Source organism: Phoca vitulina, unplaced genomic scaffold, assembly GCF_004348235.1.
Source record: "Phoca vitulina isolate PV1807 unplaced genomic scaffold, GSC_HSeal_1.0 scaffold10, whole genome shotgun sequence".
Classification (NCBI taxonomy): domain Eukaryota; kingdom Metazoa; phylum Chordata; class Mammalia; order Carnivora; family Phocidae; genus Phoca; species Phoca vitulina.
In genome coordinates this window covers 7,223,822-7,239,889 of record NW_022589713.1, presented here as the reverse complement: position 1 = coordinate 7,239,889, position 16,068 = coordinate 7,223,822, and the positions used below count along the sequence as shown (strand labels likewise).

The window sequence follows — 16,068 nt, the reverse complement described above, 5'->3', positions numbered from 1 at the left end:
TGTTTTTTTAGAAAGAGCTAGGAGACAAGAGATCAGAAAGTATTGACAAAGTTCGACAGTTGCTACCTTTGCCAAAACAGACATGTGATGTCATCACTTGCGAACCTATGGGTTCCTTGATTGACACTAAGGGAAACAAAATTGCTGGATTCGACTCTATAGATAAAAAACAGGCAAGAGTAAATGTTTGTTTCTTGTATATATTTTCTCCTCTTCCTATAGGGTATATGAGACACCTCAATTTTACAGTTTCTTGAGTTTTTTAAAGCATAGTCTTGTCATTTAAATGCTTTGGTCATTGGCGTTATTACATAGATAAATTCATTTAAAACTTTATGTGAATTTAAGTGAATTTCTGAAACACGCTGAAGGAAAACTAAGTAAAAATGTATTGTTAAGGGGCATCTGAGTGGCTCAGTCAGTTAAGCGTCTGCCTTCAGCTCAGATTGTGATCCCGGGGTCCTGAGGGTCGTGGGATCAAGCCCAGCCCCTGCCTCTGCTCAGCGGGGAGTGTACTTCTTCCTCTCCCTCTGTCTGCCCCCCCCCCACTCATGTGTGCACATGTACTCTCTCAAATAGATAAATAAAATGTTTTTTTTTTAAATGTATTGTAAAAATAAAAGAAGGCAAAGACCAGATCTGATCTTACTTCAGAGTTGACAACAGTACGTTTAGATAAGAAAATTTTGATTGATAAAGTCTTCATGTAGTAAGCTATTTTGAGTAAAAAAATATTTTTAGGGTGATGGTACTTAATTTTCTTCTCTGTTGAACAATATTTCATTGAACACTTGTTTTATATAGGATATTAAGCAAGGTTCCCTTAAATACGAGAAGAGTGGTTATTCGTTTAATGAACATTGAGCAACTACAGAGATGAAAGAGCTCTTACCTTAAGCAGAAGTAGACAGACAATCACAGTGTGGTGAGATTTGTGTGTCATGGTACAAAGTGTTAGGGAACCCTGAGAAGGAGCCATCACCCTCAGATAAGGAGTAGGTAGTCAGAATAGGGCCCCCCAGAAAATTGACACTTGAATTATTTTGAAGGATTAAGAGTTAGTTGGGAAATAGGGAAGTGTGTGATACAGGCCAATGGAAGAGTTTTCCTAAAGGTATGAAAGAATGTGGCTCTTAGGAGAAATGCAATGCTACATTAATTCAGAGTAACCTGAGTACTTTTACCAGTGTGATTGTGGAGACAGAAAAAGCTAGTGTTATGGGCAGTTTGAGTTTGTAGGGTCATTGGGCTCTCTAGTGGTGAGACATCTAGAAACCATTTGGATATATGGTGTTTGCACCTAGGAAGAGGTCTAAGCTCAAGACAGTATTAGGAAACAATCAATTTATACATAGTAAATGAGCCTTGATTTTGGATAAATCCATCCATGGAAGAGTTGTGTAGATAAGAACAGGAGCATTCATATCTTATGGAATGCCTGAGTAGTTGTTTTTGGGGTCATTCTGAGGAAAAATATTTTCAAGTTGGTATGCCAGGGAAAGTACCAAGAGACATCACCAGTTAATGTTAAAAATAAGAAACCTTTATTTTCAGAAACAGAGTAACATTTCCTCTTCTAAACCCAGTAGAGATAAGCTTGAATTAAAAGACTTTATTTGTACCTGTTGGTACAAGTTAACTTCTGTAGTAATATTTTTTAACTATTCAGAAACTGGCTTATTAAGTACGTGAAAGATTCCTGTACTGAATCAAGCCCATACATGCTTGGATTGAAGTTAATTTGAGCCCAATTAGAAGTTGACTATAACTTGACTCAAGTTTTGTTTTATCTCAAAAATAACAAAGTTAAAAAAAAGACAAAATGAAATCCAAAGAAAGGGTTATAATTTATAATTTAATAAAGTAAGATCAACATTGCAGTACTTTTTAGAAAGTGTTTTTTCCTAAAAACAAAACAAAACAAAAAAACCCTAACTGCAGAATACCAATTTACAGTAAAATATACTGGACCATCTGGTGTTGCAGCCTGAACAGATTATCCTGTGGTCTAAAGACCCGCAGAATTGAACCTAAAGGTCTGAATTCTAGCTGCAGCTCTCCAGTGATCTAGCTGTGAAACCCTGAACCAGCACATTTACCTGTCTGCTGTATGCTAGGGCACTCTAAGCCTCACCACCAGCCAGAATGTTCTTTGCATCCATGTCCTAAGCAAGCTTGGCCTCGGAGTCAGGAAAAGACCTGAACGTGAGGTCATGGAGCATTATCTCAACCACAGGGTCTTCAGGTCTCTACAAAGCAGAAGGTGTCCCCGTGGGATTTGTTTGAGGGTCAGAAGAACCCAGCTCCTCTGTCCTGGGCCTGGTTCGGGACTGTCCGAGTGGACCGAAAGGTGATCAAGTACGAGGAGCAGCATCACCTGCTGTTGTATCACACACACCCCATGCCCAAGCCCCGAAGTTACTACCTCGAGCCACTGCCCCTGCCTCCCGAGGAGGAAGAGGAAGAGCCCACATCTCCCGTCTCTCAGGAACCAGAGAGGAAGTCAGCTGAGCTGTCAGATCAGGGGAAAACCGCAACAGACGAGGAGAAGAAAACAAAGGGAAGGAAGCGCAAGACGAAATCAAGCTCAAGAGTTGATGTGAGTATGAGAAGTTAGGAAGTCTTTGGCTCATTAACACCTGGTGGGAGATTTAATCATGCCCAGAGTCTTGTCTCTAGCTACAGGAAAAGCATTAGAAACCTTATTGTAATAGTTGTAATCCTAACAAAGCTCTGTCTTAATTAATAGAATGGCACATGAACAGTGACTTGTCACAGACAACAGGATTATAGCTTCTGATTTTTCCTCCTCTCCTGTTCATTACTTTAATTTTAGGCTTCTCTTGTGAATAATCTTTAATATTTCAGTGCCTCATAATTTCTCACATTTAAAACTTGAATTTCTTAGATCCCTTATATCTCATCTTCTTGCATATTTTTATTATCTCACGTCTAAAATATTTATCATCTTTTGAGCAGTTGACACATGTAGTAAATTAATGTGAGAAACTGTTCGCATTTCCTAGCTAACATGCCATCGAATACATCCAGTAGGATGTTTCTGAGATTTCATATTTTACCATTCCATCTTATTTTCCTGTATATTTTACTTCTTTAACATACTTTTAGACTATATAGAAGACAAACACAATTTTAAAAAGTTTCATTCCTTTTTTCCCTATTAGCCTTCCCTACCTATACCAACATTTTCTTGAAAACAACAGAAATCTATGAGATGGTAATTTGGAAATAATTTTGTAGCATTTATAGAATTAATGTGCAAGAATATCTTTACATTTAAATTCACCTGGAAAATACGTGAGAGAGAATTCGAAACAGTTTTGTATAAAGTTCAAGGGTATTCTTGTACAATGGAAGAAATATTCACAATTGAGTGGTCAGATGTCTTGTCTTACTATTATTTACCTATGTCAGAACCAAAACATATCTTTTCCTAGCTGATAGCTTGGTGATTAATATTTTTCTAGAGAAGATCACCATCACTTTTGGATGCCACTTGAATGGTAGTGCCCTCTTTTCATATGGTCTTCCTACCAATATTCCTTTGTCTTGAAGAGGTCCAGGCTGCAACTCCCTAAAATCTGGACCCTCCTAGCCCGTCAGTCCACATGGATAGGTTTCTGGTTTTTTTCAGATACAAAAGTCCCAAAACTTCTCTCATTTCCTGAGTGAGTCCTGGTAATGTCCCTTCCTCCCATACTACTTCTGGAACTGCCCCTACACAGTGGGTTATATTTCAGGGATCCAAGGTTTTGTTTTTCCTTTATCCTTTAGGGCTAGACTAAGAGAAGGGGGGTGGGGGATGGCAGGGGAATTGAGACATCTGGGTGTGAACCTTAAAGACTTTGCATCTCTTATAAGGAAGACAAAGCCTGGGGGGGAGCGGGGTGCAGGCAGATGGTGGAGAGTCTATGTCTTTAGGTTGCTGCCTTGAAAACTGGAAATAAGATACTATTTCGGCCAGGGATTGGTCCTGAAGTATATTGGGTCTTTCTGGCCTCATTCTCATCCGGACCCAACATATCAGGAAGTCTTCCTAAGGTGACCTAAGATGAAATGATCCCCAGAGACTTAGCATCTGAAGATGCACTTTCAGTTGTAGGCAGTGGTCAATGTTGATGTACTTTTAGTATTTTAAGAAACAAACTTCAGAAGTGATCCTTTTACATCTTCCCTTCACTTCTTAAGTCTAGTACTACTTAAGTCAAAAGTTTTCACTCAAATGAGTGTTTTGCAGAGAACATGCTGACACTCTTGCCTTCCATCTTCCCCTCTATAAAAACAGCCTTGTCCACTGGGATAGGAGCTGGCTCAAGTAATGTGATAAGAATTTGCATTCATCATCTATATAGTTTATGGAGTTAAATAACTTTTTTTTTTTTTAAACTTTATGTTGAAGGAGTATCCACAGAGCAACATATACCGAGTGCCTCCTAACTACTCACCCATTTCCTCCCAGATGTTGCACCATCCACAGTCCACCTTGTGGGGCTACAACCTCATGGGTCAGCCCCAGCAGCCGGGTTTTTTCCTTCAGAACCAATCTCTTACTCCAGGTATGTGAAGAGAGAGTACGGTCGGGTCACTCTGAGATGTGAAGTAGCTTGAGGTTTTCTTTACTTTTAACCTGAAACAAAACGTGGAAACTGCAAGAACTGAGTACTCAGTTGACATTTCTGTAATCCTTCCCATTTGAAATGTTTTTTCTTCTTCTAAAATACGGGGTTTTTTTTTTTTTTTAAATGAGTCTTTTAATCTATTGTTGATTGTCACATACATGAATATATTCTAATTATAAGAATCAAATAATACCTGAGCATATAGAGTAATTTAATATGTGACCAATTCTGGAGTATTTCTCAAGTGTTACAGTTTTAATTGCTAGGTTATGTTCTGAGTTGGGAATTTTCATTCAGTATTAGAAGGAAATTAAATATATAAAATTGATAAAAGTTGTATGTTGTGAAATTTGTGTTTTTATCAGATATAATTCTTATCTGTGTTTTTAAAAATTAGACAATATTGCACAGTATCTTTATTTTCTTATGTTTCGAATTATAAATTGTTGATACTGAGAAGTATCTCAGAAATTTGGTTCAGCAGGTAGACTGAGATATCAAAGAAGGAAAACTACCGAATCTATAGTCAATGTTCCTGATTTTAGTATGGCTTTCATTCAAGCCCAAGTAGACTTTATATCTGAAATGAACGTTCCCTAAATAAAAAATCTCTTACTTAGAAATGAATTTAATTTTTTTTCTAAATGAAAGTTTGCTTGTTCAACAAAATAGTGTATTTTGAGATCTTAGTCTGCATGTTGTGATTTTTATTGTAATTCAAGAATGACATTTTGAGGCCTAGGAAAAGACATTGTTTGATTCTTGGCTTACAGCAGGCAAGAATCCCTATTTTGTCCTCTAAATTAGAGGTTGAGAGGGCTGGTCCAGAAGTTACAGTTCTAGGTTCAGGTCTGGCTCAACCACTCTCCTGCTGTGTAATCTTGACCAGATCTTAATTTCTCTGTGCCTCAGTTTGGTTATCTGTAAAAGAGATATTTTAATATATGCCCTCATAGAGTAGGTGATTCAGTTATTTATTCAACAAAATGTATTGAACTTCATAATGTTCCAGACTCTGTTCTGGGTGATAGGATATTGTACTATACAAAATGAGTAAAAATGTTCATTCTTCTTTGAATAATGAAATAAGGGTTATATTATACATGAACACATACACACAACTGTGTGTATGTGTGTGTAACTTAAATTTCGAAAATGTAGCACATAGAAGATGGCCTAACCCAGCAGACATGTTCAGCAAATGATCTTAACATATTCCCACCTCAGGGCTTTTGCACCTGCTGGCCCCCATGCCTGGAGTGCTCACCATTAGATATTTTACATGGCTCACTGCCTCCCTCCTTTGGGCTTGGTCAGATACCATTTTCTCAGTGGGCTTCTACTGACCACCCTCTTTTATAAATGGTAAGCTACACCCCTTGTGCACCTTTATTCCCCTCTCCTTTCTGTTTCTCCATAGATGAGCACTTGGTTATATGCTATATATTTAACTTACTTACTGTTTAGTATCGGGCTTCCCCACAATATAAGCTCTGTTGGGGCAGGTATGTTTTCTGTTTCCTTCACTGTAGTGTCCTCAGAACTTAAAGCAAACTTGGGCTTTTAGTAAGCTCTTAAAAATAGGTTGTTGAATGGGTGAATGTAGACTATAAAGAGTAAACTAGACAATGGTAAATGTGGGAAATGATACATATTTTCTCGTTGGACTTTTCTCTTTTCAGTTCCAAAGTCCTTGTGAATTTTTTAGCCTTTTTAAACACCGATTCAGTATGAATTGAAGGCTAAGTATTTTATAAAGACCTATACTTTCTTTCCCTAGAATACTATAAAAGGTGTTTATAAGTTAAGGAAATTTAGATATTAGGTAAGTTTTAAGTATGATGACATGTAAGAAAAATGTTAAAGAAAAGAAGCATTTATGGAGATTTTATATGTATAAATTGATTTTTGTAAAAATATGAATCCTGTGAAGTTGAAGAGTGCATACAGTATGCTTTCAGTCATATGTAGTTAAAATGCAAAGCAGTATGCCCCCTCAACACAGATGTGTGTACACACAAACACACACACCCACCCGTCTACAATTTCTCTCTTTTTCTCATGTATACACACCAGTATGGTAAAGTTATAAGGAAATGTTTGGGAATATTAAACACCATATTCAGAATAGCATTTGGTGAGAGAAGGTGAGGAAAGTAATTAGGAAAGTGCAGAGGGCTTCAGGGATACTTACTGTATTTCTTTAGTTGGCTCAAAGGTACAAGATTATAAAAAAGTTAGGAAAATCAAAAGAAAATGGATGATGGCCTAATCCTTAGAAAGAATCTTCTTTATCTATAAAATGAGTCCATTAAGTTTTTATGTATTAGTACAGTTCCAGTTCTTGCTTCAACAAAAGTTACCTTGCCATATATTACTTAAATTGACTTTCCTCTTTTTTTCCTAATGTTCTTCAAATGCTGCTGATTTCATAAATCACATTGCTGGTGTGGTTCTGAGTCTTTAAAAGAATGTGGGTTTTCAGCTTTAAAATGTTTGTTCCCACCATACAACTTACTTTAAAAAAAAAACATAAAACATCTTTTGTGAGATACTTATATTTATATAGAGGATTTCTTACACATATATTAGTGATTGACACCTCATTTGAAGCCAGCAAATGTTGAAATTTTTTTCCCCAAACTCTTAAAGGCATTTGACAAACTATATATGCAAGTATGTTAAGGATTGCCTTTGGTTTCTCAGGCATCACTATAATCTACGTCTCCTGTTTGATTTCAAGCCTTCAAAAAGCTGTGTTTTGTCTTTTGAGTCATGGTATTTGAAGTTTCCAAGCCTTTCAAGTTTTGAAAGTATTTTCATGTCAGTCTACAACGAAAGAGGCATTTTTATTTTGCCATGGTAAAGAAACTTAAATACCATGAGCTTCAAATTTGTTTAAAATGACCAAAGAGTTTCTATGACTGTCTTAGGACACTTGGCAAAATATACCACGAAGGCAGTACACTTTATGCCGGTAATGTATTCCCCAGGGCCTTGCATAATTTAAGACCCTCGTGATTCGAAATCATGCCCGAGAATCCATGTCAGGCATTTCAGTTGATCAGCCAAAGTGGGGCCTCCGTGAAATCATTGAAATACTATAATTCACGCCTACATCACCGTCCCCATCCTTTGGGAATTATGCAGTTTCCAACATACCTGTAATATTTGTATGGTGTGTGGCGGGGCCTTATTTTCCATTCGCTCATAAAGTGAGGCTTAGAAGGTAAGGTTTCCATGTTTTGATAAAATAAGGAAGACCTGTGGCATTAACACGCGTAGAGAGCCCTTCTTTCTGGTTGCTTTTGTAGGTGGCTCCAGACTGGACCCCACGGGCTCCTTCGTCCCCACCAACACCAAGCAAGCTCTGTCCAACATGCTGCAGCGGCGCTCGGGCGCCATGATGCAGCCTCCCCCGCTGCACGCCATCACCTCGCAGCAGCAGTTAATACAGATGAAGCTTCTGCAGCAGCAGCAGCAGCAGCGGCTTCTCAGGCAAGCCCAGGCTCGACCTTTCCAGCAGGTTTGTACAGATCCAGCAGTGGAGCCCTCTGCCTTTTGTTAGTGCCTCTAGCTAGGCATGAGTGTGGGGTATGGGGCGTATTCTTCCCGCCCGTGTATCCCTGAAATCTCGTGCGAGCGCAGGTATAGCTCTCCTACAGGTTTATGCCTCTCGTGTATTTTACTGTTATCATTGATCAAATAGGAACTTGAAATATCTTAGGTTCATGAAAAGTACGCCTTAAAGCGAGAAGAGCTAATGACTCTCCAGTCCCCGAGAAGCAGAAGGTTTTTTTTCATCCCTGGAGTGACCCTAACTGAGCACTCATTCCCTGTAATTATCACCATATTCTGTACTCCTTTTAGCTCCTACTTTTGTTTGTTATTATTAGATTGATCACTCTGAGGTTGTATCTCTAAAGTCCTGATGTTTCTTAGGTTTCTCCCTACAGTGCCCTGCGTAGACTCTATTTTCAGTATGTGCTTAATAAGGTCTATAGGAAAGAATATATTACAAATCATAGTCAGTTTATGGATACCTTCAGTTTCATTCTTGATTTACATCATTGCTGTTTTTATGCCCTCTAACTCCGTTTTATTTAACTTTTGAGATTACAGTGATTGTTCAACAAAACAGTGGTGGGAATCCTACACAGCTTACTATAGGCTCATGAAGCCCACGGATCTGTACAAATAAATAAAATAGAAAAAGAGGAGGTGAGATTGGGACCCCCCTCCCCCACTGTTTCTATATACTTTTTGTACTTTCCAATTTTTCCAAAAAATGCACTATTTTAATGAGGATGAGGAGGATAATAATAGTAGCAGCTAACACTAATAGAGCACTTACTATTTGCCAAAACATTTCTAAGCGCTTTAAATGTATTATCTAAGATCCCACAACAACCCTGGGATTTAGGTACTTTTTTGAACCTCAAAGGAAGTAGACAATCCATAGGTGTATCCTGCTCTAAGAAAAACCATAAAACTTTGAAATTAGCAAGAAATCCTAATGCTTTAAAAAATATCCTTTATATTTTGTGTAACTTTCTAGGCATATCTCCATTGTGTAACTTATGGCACTTTTGCATTCAGTCCACTTAGTGATTTGGGGGGCTGGAGGTGGGATGGTTAATTGTACATTCTTTAAAATGGTTCTTGTTTTTACCTGTATTATAAGAAGGACAGGAGAAAGGAAATAGGTCAACTGTATGGGAATGCGACCAACAGTCACTGCATGCTTGTCTCTCCCTGACCTCTAGCATAATTGCTCAAACTCCCTGGGTGTCAGGTGAGATGGGCCTAAGTTGCTTCTTACACAGAAATGATGAGGATTTGCTTAAAATATTAAGAAATACTTATTTTACTTAAATAAGCAGCATGTTGGGAGCCGTTTAAAAACCTCGGGGATTTTAGCTATTCTTGAGGATGAGCAAAAATAGTTATTACCTTTGTTTCAGATCTTGTCAAGATTAAAAAAAACTTGCTGTAAGTTGAGTAACCATCCCACTAGGATGAATTCAGCTACCTTTTAAAGTGATTTAGGCCTAAGTAAAAATTTACCTTCCACTAAGTTTAGTTTTTCATATCTACCTTTTTATCACAAGGTATAATTTGTCTTATTAATAGCTCACTTTCAGACTGTTACTGCTAAGTTCAGTTTTGAATTGCTCTAAGTGATTCCTAGCATGGGGAAAACTCACTGGCCCATTTATAGTTAAACATGCTTTTCCTCAAAAGCTTCACTTCTGATACAAGTCATGACAAGCAATTTCCTCTAAAGCACATTTTTTTTAAAGGAATTGAATAGAATAACCTACATATAATCAAAGAATCGTGCATATTTGCCGAAGGCAAGCTTATGACCTAAAATGTACCTGCAGGAACCCATTACTTCTACATTTTTCCTCAAAACACTCAAAAGTACCTGACTATTCTTTTACACCATGTAGAGTTGTATTGCTTGTACTAATAGGAGTTAATGTGTAGTTTGTTTTTTTTTTCTGATTCTTTTTGCCAACTCTGTTTCTTATGCTTTTCCTTTTCTTCTCATTATTTTTGTCCTACCTTTCCTTTTTTTTTTTTTTTTTTTGAGAAGTCAGGAATTCCTTCCAGCAGTGAAAATACAACTTCATAACAGTGATTGTACAATATTTACCTTCCCCCACTGCCATATTTTTTTAACAGTTGGTTGAAACTTGCTTTACTCTCTCTGATGGGCTTTCAGAAGCAGACATTTTTTTTTTTCTCTCACCATTCTTGAAGTGTTGGATACTTGAGGGAAAATAATATTCTTCCAAGGAAGTGAAATACACCCATGGTGCAGTAAGATGGTTCAGTGGTCCCACCTAGAGTCATGAGGTCACATGTAGCATTTGCCAGAGTGCCTGCACCTAGGTAGTCTCAGGGAAATGTTAACTCCTTTCCTCTCATGTACAAACGATTAGTATACCTGGAATCTAGCTAAATAAGGTGTTGTGGCAGGAAAAAATTCTCCCTGTGGTAATCCTTAAACTGGCATAAAGGCAGCATTATATGGAATATAAGCAATATTGATAAGTTGTTTTAATACATGATTCTGGATGTGGTTGTTTTTCTACTAAGTACTGACCTATATCCTTCATGATAAGAAATGATAGAGAAATGTTGATTCTAATTTTGGCCAGGACCATTTTCTCAAGTTACATGCCTGCATGTAATGTGATTCTCTCTAGCTATGTAAGAACTTGTCATGTCTTTTTTTCTTACGAAATAGAATTCATTTTTCTTCTTACCCTAGCAATTTTCTAATTATAGGAATCCATTTTCTTAAATGTAGCAAATGTGTTAGAGAATTTTCATTTATCTTAACCTTCAAAACTGATTTTTGGAATTTTAGCAGATGCTTATTTTAAAGACTGATGAATTTTTCTAAGCCTTGGATGTGACTGCTCCCTAGGCCAGTTGTTCAATAACCACCCCATGGTAGCCCCTCTTCTGATAAGGTGAGACACTGGGTCTTATACCCTGTTTTATCTTTACATCTAGTGAGCAGAGGGTAGGAATTTTATGAAAGGTTTATCAAATGAATGCATGTTTTGAGAAACTATTTCCAGGAGCCTAGAGCTTTCTAGTAGCCTTAATCCTTAGCAGTCTGATTTTTATCTACAGACTCATCTTAGCCACCCTGAGTGCTTCCAGAAACTTATTCCAGAAATGACTTCTGCTATGGTTCATTTGAAAACCTAGATGGGGCAGGGAGGACATAAATTCCTGGATTCTGGATATGTCTCAGACCATACAGAAGAATCCCCTTAGCCTCTTCCCACCTTAATGGAAAGAAGCTGATGTACCTAGGAATCATCTAACCTTAGGTGGTGCCCAATGAAAACTACAATATCATTATAAAATAACTCTGTGTCCACTGCAGAAACTGAACATCTGCTTCAGTTGGTCATGGAATTTTCTGTTATGGACCATTCTTGTATTTCCTAAAGAATGTATTAAGGCATTGGTGTAGTGTCTAGAAAACAGATGCTAAATAGCATGGGTATTGTTAAGTATTTTTAATCAAATTATTTGATGCAATGGTTATAATTGAGTGTACTTTCTTACGGCTCTAGTACATACCGGGATGCATAAGGATGTTTTGACAAGGAAACTTGTTTTCATTCTTTTTAGTTAGACTCTTTATCCAGGAAAGTAAAAATGATCACTCTCCATTCCTTACTCAGCATCTCTTATCTAAAGGGGACTCAATGTAGCGAATATGTCCCCTTTCTGTGCCTCAAAGCTCATCTATAAAATGGAGCTAATGCAATATTTACTTTATAGAGTTCTTGTGAAATTAATGTTTTAATATACATCACAGCCCTTACAACAGTGGCTGGCTCATAGTAAGTGCTCAAAAAATGTTAGCTGTCATACTTGTTGTTGATGTTTTATTATACCATGAATGTATTATTTCAAAGGAAATCTCTATCCCATAAAAATGATTTTTATTTTCTTAAATATGTTAAGGATTAAAAGAGAATAAAAACACTTCAAATGCTTTACTTCTGTCATTATATTAATTGTCCGTAATAAGACTGGTGCTCAGCGGCTGCCCATAGAAGAAGCCAGGAAGAAGGAATATTGTTTAGTTTTCCTAATAGCCATTTTGGTTTCTTAAAGCAGCGTATTTTGACTGTCTAAATTCTGTAATACAAACTTGGGAGGGGCTGATTCCAATTTCAGTGTTAAAAATATCGCTGTTATATTTTTTGCATATCCTGTGGAAATCATCACAAAATATAGAATATTGGTGAAAATAATGCAAAATGCTGCTTAAATTGTTTTCCAGTCCTCTTTCTTACATCCAATATTTTTCTTCTGACAGAAGGAACTTCCTTCATCACCCTCCCTCCCCCACACCCCGCCACACACACCATATCAGTTTCTAGGGAGGGGGCTTTTGGAGGGAATCTTTAAGTTTTGATCCACGAAAAGGACTTAATTGTTTGCCTTGTTTTATGGTATAGCTTTATCCTAATTTCCCCCCTTTCAGTGCACAAAATCATTTTGCTGTTCTTTGTAGTAGTCAGGGCCAGCCAGTTTATTTTAATAGTCCAAAGAAAGACAATATGTTTAGCTTACATTTGGCTGAGACAAATTTGGAAGAATGCAATTGGTTAAAGGCTACAGATAATCATATGGATATTGATGACATTAAAGAGGAAGATTTCTGACAGAGGAGGGAAATGTTGTGCCCAGTAATAGCTAGTGGTTACTTGTAAGAACATTAGGTTATTAACCACAGGGCAGGTGCTATCATTGTGTATCTAAATGAAGGAATTAGATAACTTAATGAAAGAACAATGACTGAGTCAGAGCCTCCCAAACTCCCTGGCAAAAGTCAATCTGTAACGTCCTGAAAACATGCCTCTTGGATTGATTAAACCCATTTAAGCTGAGCGGCTACCCTTTGTCTGGTAATTGATATCTTACCCTAGGGACAGAGCATCACCTTGGAATATCTGTTTCCCTCCTTTGTTCTCTCCCTCCCTCACTCTCTAGAGGTGTATTTCAAACATACAGAGAAGAATAGAAAATATAACAAACACTAATGGACTTATTACCTAGCATCACTGAATAATAATGTTCTGCCATATTTGCTCTAGGTCATTAAAAAAATAAAACAGTATGTCTACTCTCGTTTCCCTTCATTCCTATAAAGAGGTGATCACTATCATGAATTTAGTGTTTTTCTTTCTTATGCATGTTTTTTATACCTTTACTACATATTTTTGCAACCATTAACGTAAACATACAGTATTAATTTCGGATTTGAAACTTAATATAATGGTCTCACACATGTATTGCCTTGTTTTGCAACTTTTTATTTTGGCCAGTTTTGAATTATATCTACTTTGCTATATGTAGTTTTATTCATTTGTCTTAGTTGATGCTAGTCCATTATGAATATTAGCATAATATTTGTCCATTCTCCTGTTGATGATCATTTATTTCCATTTTTTCCTTACTGTTAACAATGCAACAGTAAACACGTTTTTATGTGTCTTCTGCATATATGGAGAGAATTAGGTAGGGTATGTACTTGGAAGTGGAAATGCTGATTTGATTTCCAAGGTGGTGCTGATTCTCATCAGTTATGAATGAATTTTTTCCTTTCTTCACATCCCCACCAACCCTTGATATTGTCAGATTGTAATTTTCTCATTCAGAGCAGGTGCAACACTATTTGGACATTTTAATTTCTATTTCCCAATTACCTGTGAATTTAGGCTCCTTTTATAACTTTATTAGCTATTCAAGGTTTCCCTTCTGTAATTTCCCTGATAGTGTAATTTGAGTGTATTTCACAATAATTTTATTCTTATTTGCTGAAGGTAGGCAGAATAGCCTTATTGAAACACACCTTGAGTTTTGACAATTACCTTTAATGCATTCACTCAGATATTATACTTTAAATACATTTCAAAGACAAAAATAAGCTTAGGAGAAAACTCCTGAACTAGTAAATATGTCCTGAGCCCTATCATTTTGTTCCTTGGATAGAAACCCATATGTCCAGGGAAGTGGGTGCTTTACTTATTAATACTTGGCATTTCTCTGCTATCTGAGTGATGAGAAAGATGTTCATTTAATTTGCTGAAATTATAATTAGGCACCTAAAGTCTAGAAAATAATGTACACAGCTTGATTTTTGGGAGAGAGGAGAGAAGAGTGGGGGGTGTTGAGAGTGGACAACTAATAGATAATTGTCGGATCCAAATACAAATGTGCAGATGCAGTGAATTATATACCTACACCTAAAATAGTGAGAGAAGATATTTGCTTGGGAAATTCTTCCTATAATAAAATACTTTTTCTATTAGGGTTGCTAGTCCTTTGCCTTATCTCTAAAACTCAGCGGGAAGAAAATTTTTAACCTCTCAGCCAAAAATGTCACTTGGGATCCGTTTATAAAAATGATCAAACAAGTGAATTATTTACCTGAGAAAGAGAAATTTTCCCCAAGCCTCTAGTTACCTTTTTCTAAATCAGATCCCCTGTTAGTGTGTAAACACTGGTGGCCCTGTAATGATTTGTTGTCTGTTTTGGTTGATTGAATGTGTGGTTAACCTAATGCCCAGTTTTCGTTTGCACTTAGGATGGAGCTATCTAATTCTATATCCTCCAACATATACGACCCACTGACTTGTTCACTTAATGTCTTGTGTGTTTAATGTGACCCACATGTCCTGAGTTGTCCCACTGGCTGTAGGCTGTGAAGGACTCTGACACCCTGTTGCTCCCAGTGGAGTCCCCAAATCCCCTAGTTATAGCGAGTGTCTGTCTGATAGCCCTCCTACTTCTTCTGTGTCACCATTTAACCTCTGGGTTCTGCTCTCCCCTTATATGAATATTACCATGTATGTCCAGTCTATAGTGATGTCATTTGGTGTATGAACTAATAAAGCCTTTGTAAGGGCGTTGGGATTTTAAGTCTTGACTCCTGAAACACTGTTTTAAAATGAACTATTTCATATGTATTGTGGCTACCCACATCATTAGGCTAAAAAAATCTTATCTGTATTGTCTGCCGTTTTCTTGCTGTCCCCTTTCTGTAGGACTTCTGTAACTCTGCTGTCTCCCTTCTGGAAGACTTTGACAACATAATGGTAACACCCCTGCTGTCATTCCTTTTTTCTGTCTTTTTTTTTTTTTTTTTAAGTAGATTTTTATAGCATTACTCTTTAAACATCAGAGTAAGAAGCGGGGTATTCTTCCATAGCTGGTAACACTTAGAGTCTTCATTTCACTGTTACTCACTTGGTTTAAGTTTGAGACTGTAACACAGAATCATGAATGCATCGACCATGTTCGATTTAATGGGATTTATTTCTGAAAGTTTTTCCCTTTGATTGCCTCATGATTTTCATCATTTATGTGTACAGTATAGAAACCAGTGGACGTTCATGGCCTGGGTTTGGGAACATAGACCAGTTCGTGCACCTTCATCTCAGTTCCAGTTTTGAACCCATCTATTCCTGAGCTCTTGCTTCCCTTTGTGGTAATTTACATCATTAGCAGAAGAACGCATGGCATGCTAATTCATAGGCTAGTGCAAGATAACGCAAACTGTGGTTATGAAACACACCCTTCTCATCACATCCCACTCACTGGCTATTCTGAAATTCTCAACAGAACTCATCATCTCTCTTGTCTTTCCGAGACAGAGAAGATGTTTTTTTTGAGCATAGGTCTTGTGCATGCATGTCCTAAGACTTCACCTCTACTGCTTTGCCTGGGCTAGCTAAGAATGCATGTTTTGCATTAAATTACTTATAGGTTTCTGTATCAGGTAGCCAACCCACAACATAAACCCAAGAAGCATTAGAATAAAAAAGAGCATACATCTCAGATGTGAATGTAAGTCAACTTGTTTCACTGCCAATTTTAA

General features: G+C 37.2%; 1 protein-coding gene across 6 annotated transcripts in view; it reads left to right on the top strand.

The window, feature by feature from the left end:
• Nucleotides 1-16,068, top strand: part of MED12L (mediator complex subunit 12L) — a 319,084-nt gene that overhangs the window by 275,435 nt on the left and 27,581 nt on the right. For 2 of the 6 annotated variants that reach the window (XM_032408432.1, XM_032408436.1), the window contains 5 exons: nt 12-179; nt 2,237-2,599; nt 4,421-4,577; nt 7,955-8,166; nt 15,236-15,286. In XM_032408432.1, coding sequence (XP_032264323.1) covers nt 12-179; nt 2,237-2,599; nt 4,421-4,577; nt 7,955-8,166; nt 15,236-15,286 — 951 coding nt within the window. The remainder of the gene's footprint in view (nt 1-11; nt 180-2,236; nt 2,600-4,420; nt 4,578-7,954; nt 8,167-15,235; nt 15,287-16,068) is intronic. The other 4 variants (XM_032408437.1, XM_032408434.1, XM_032408435.1 and 1 more) reach the window with 2 other exon arrangements.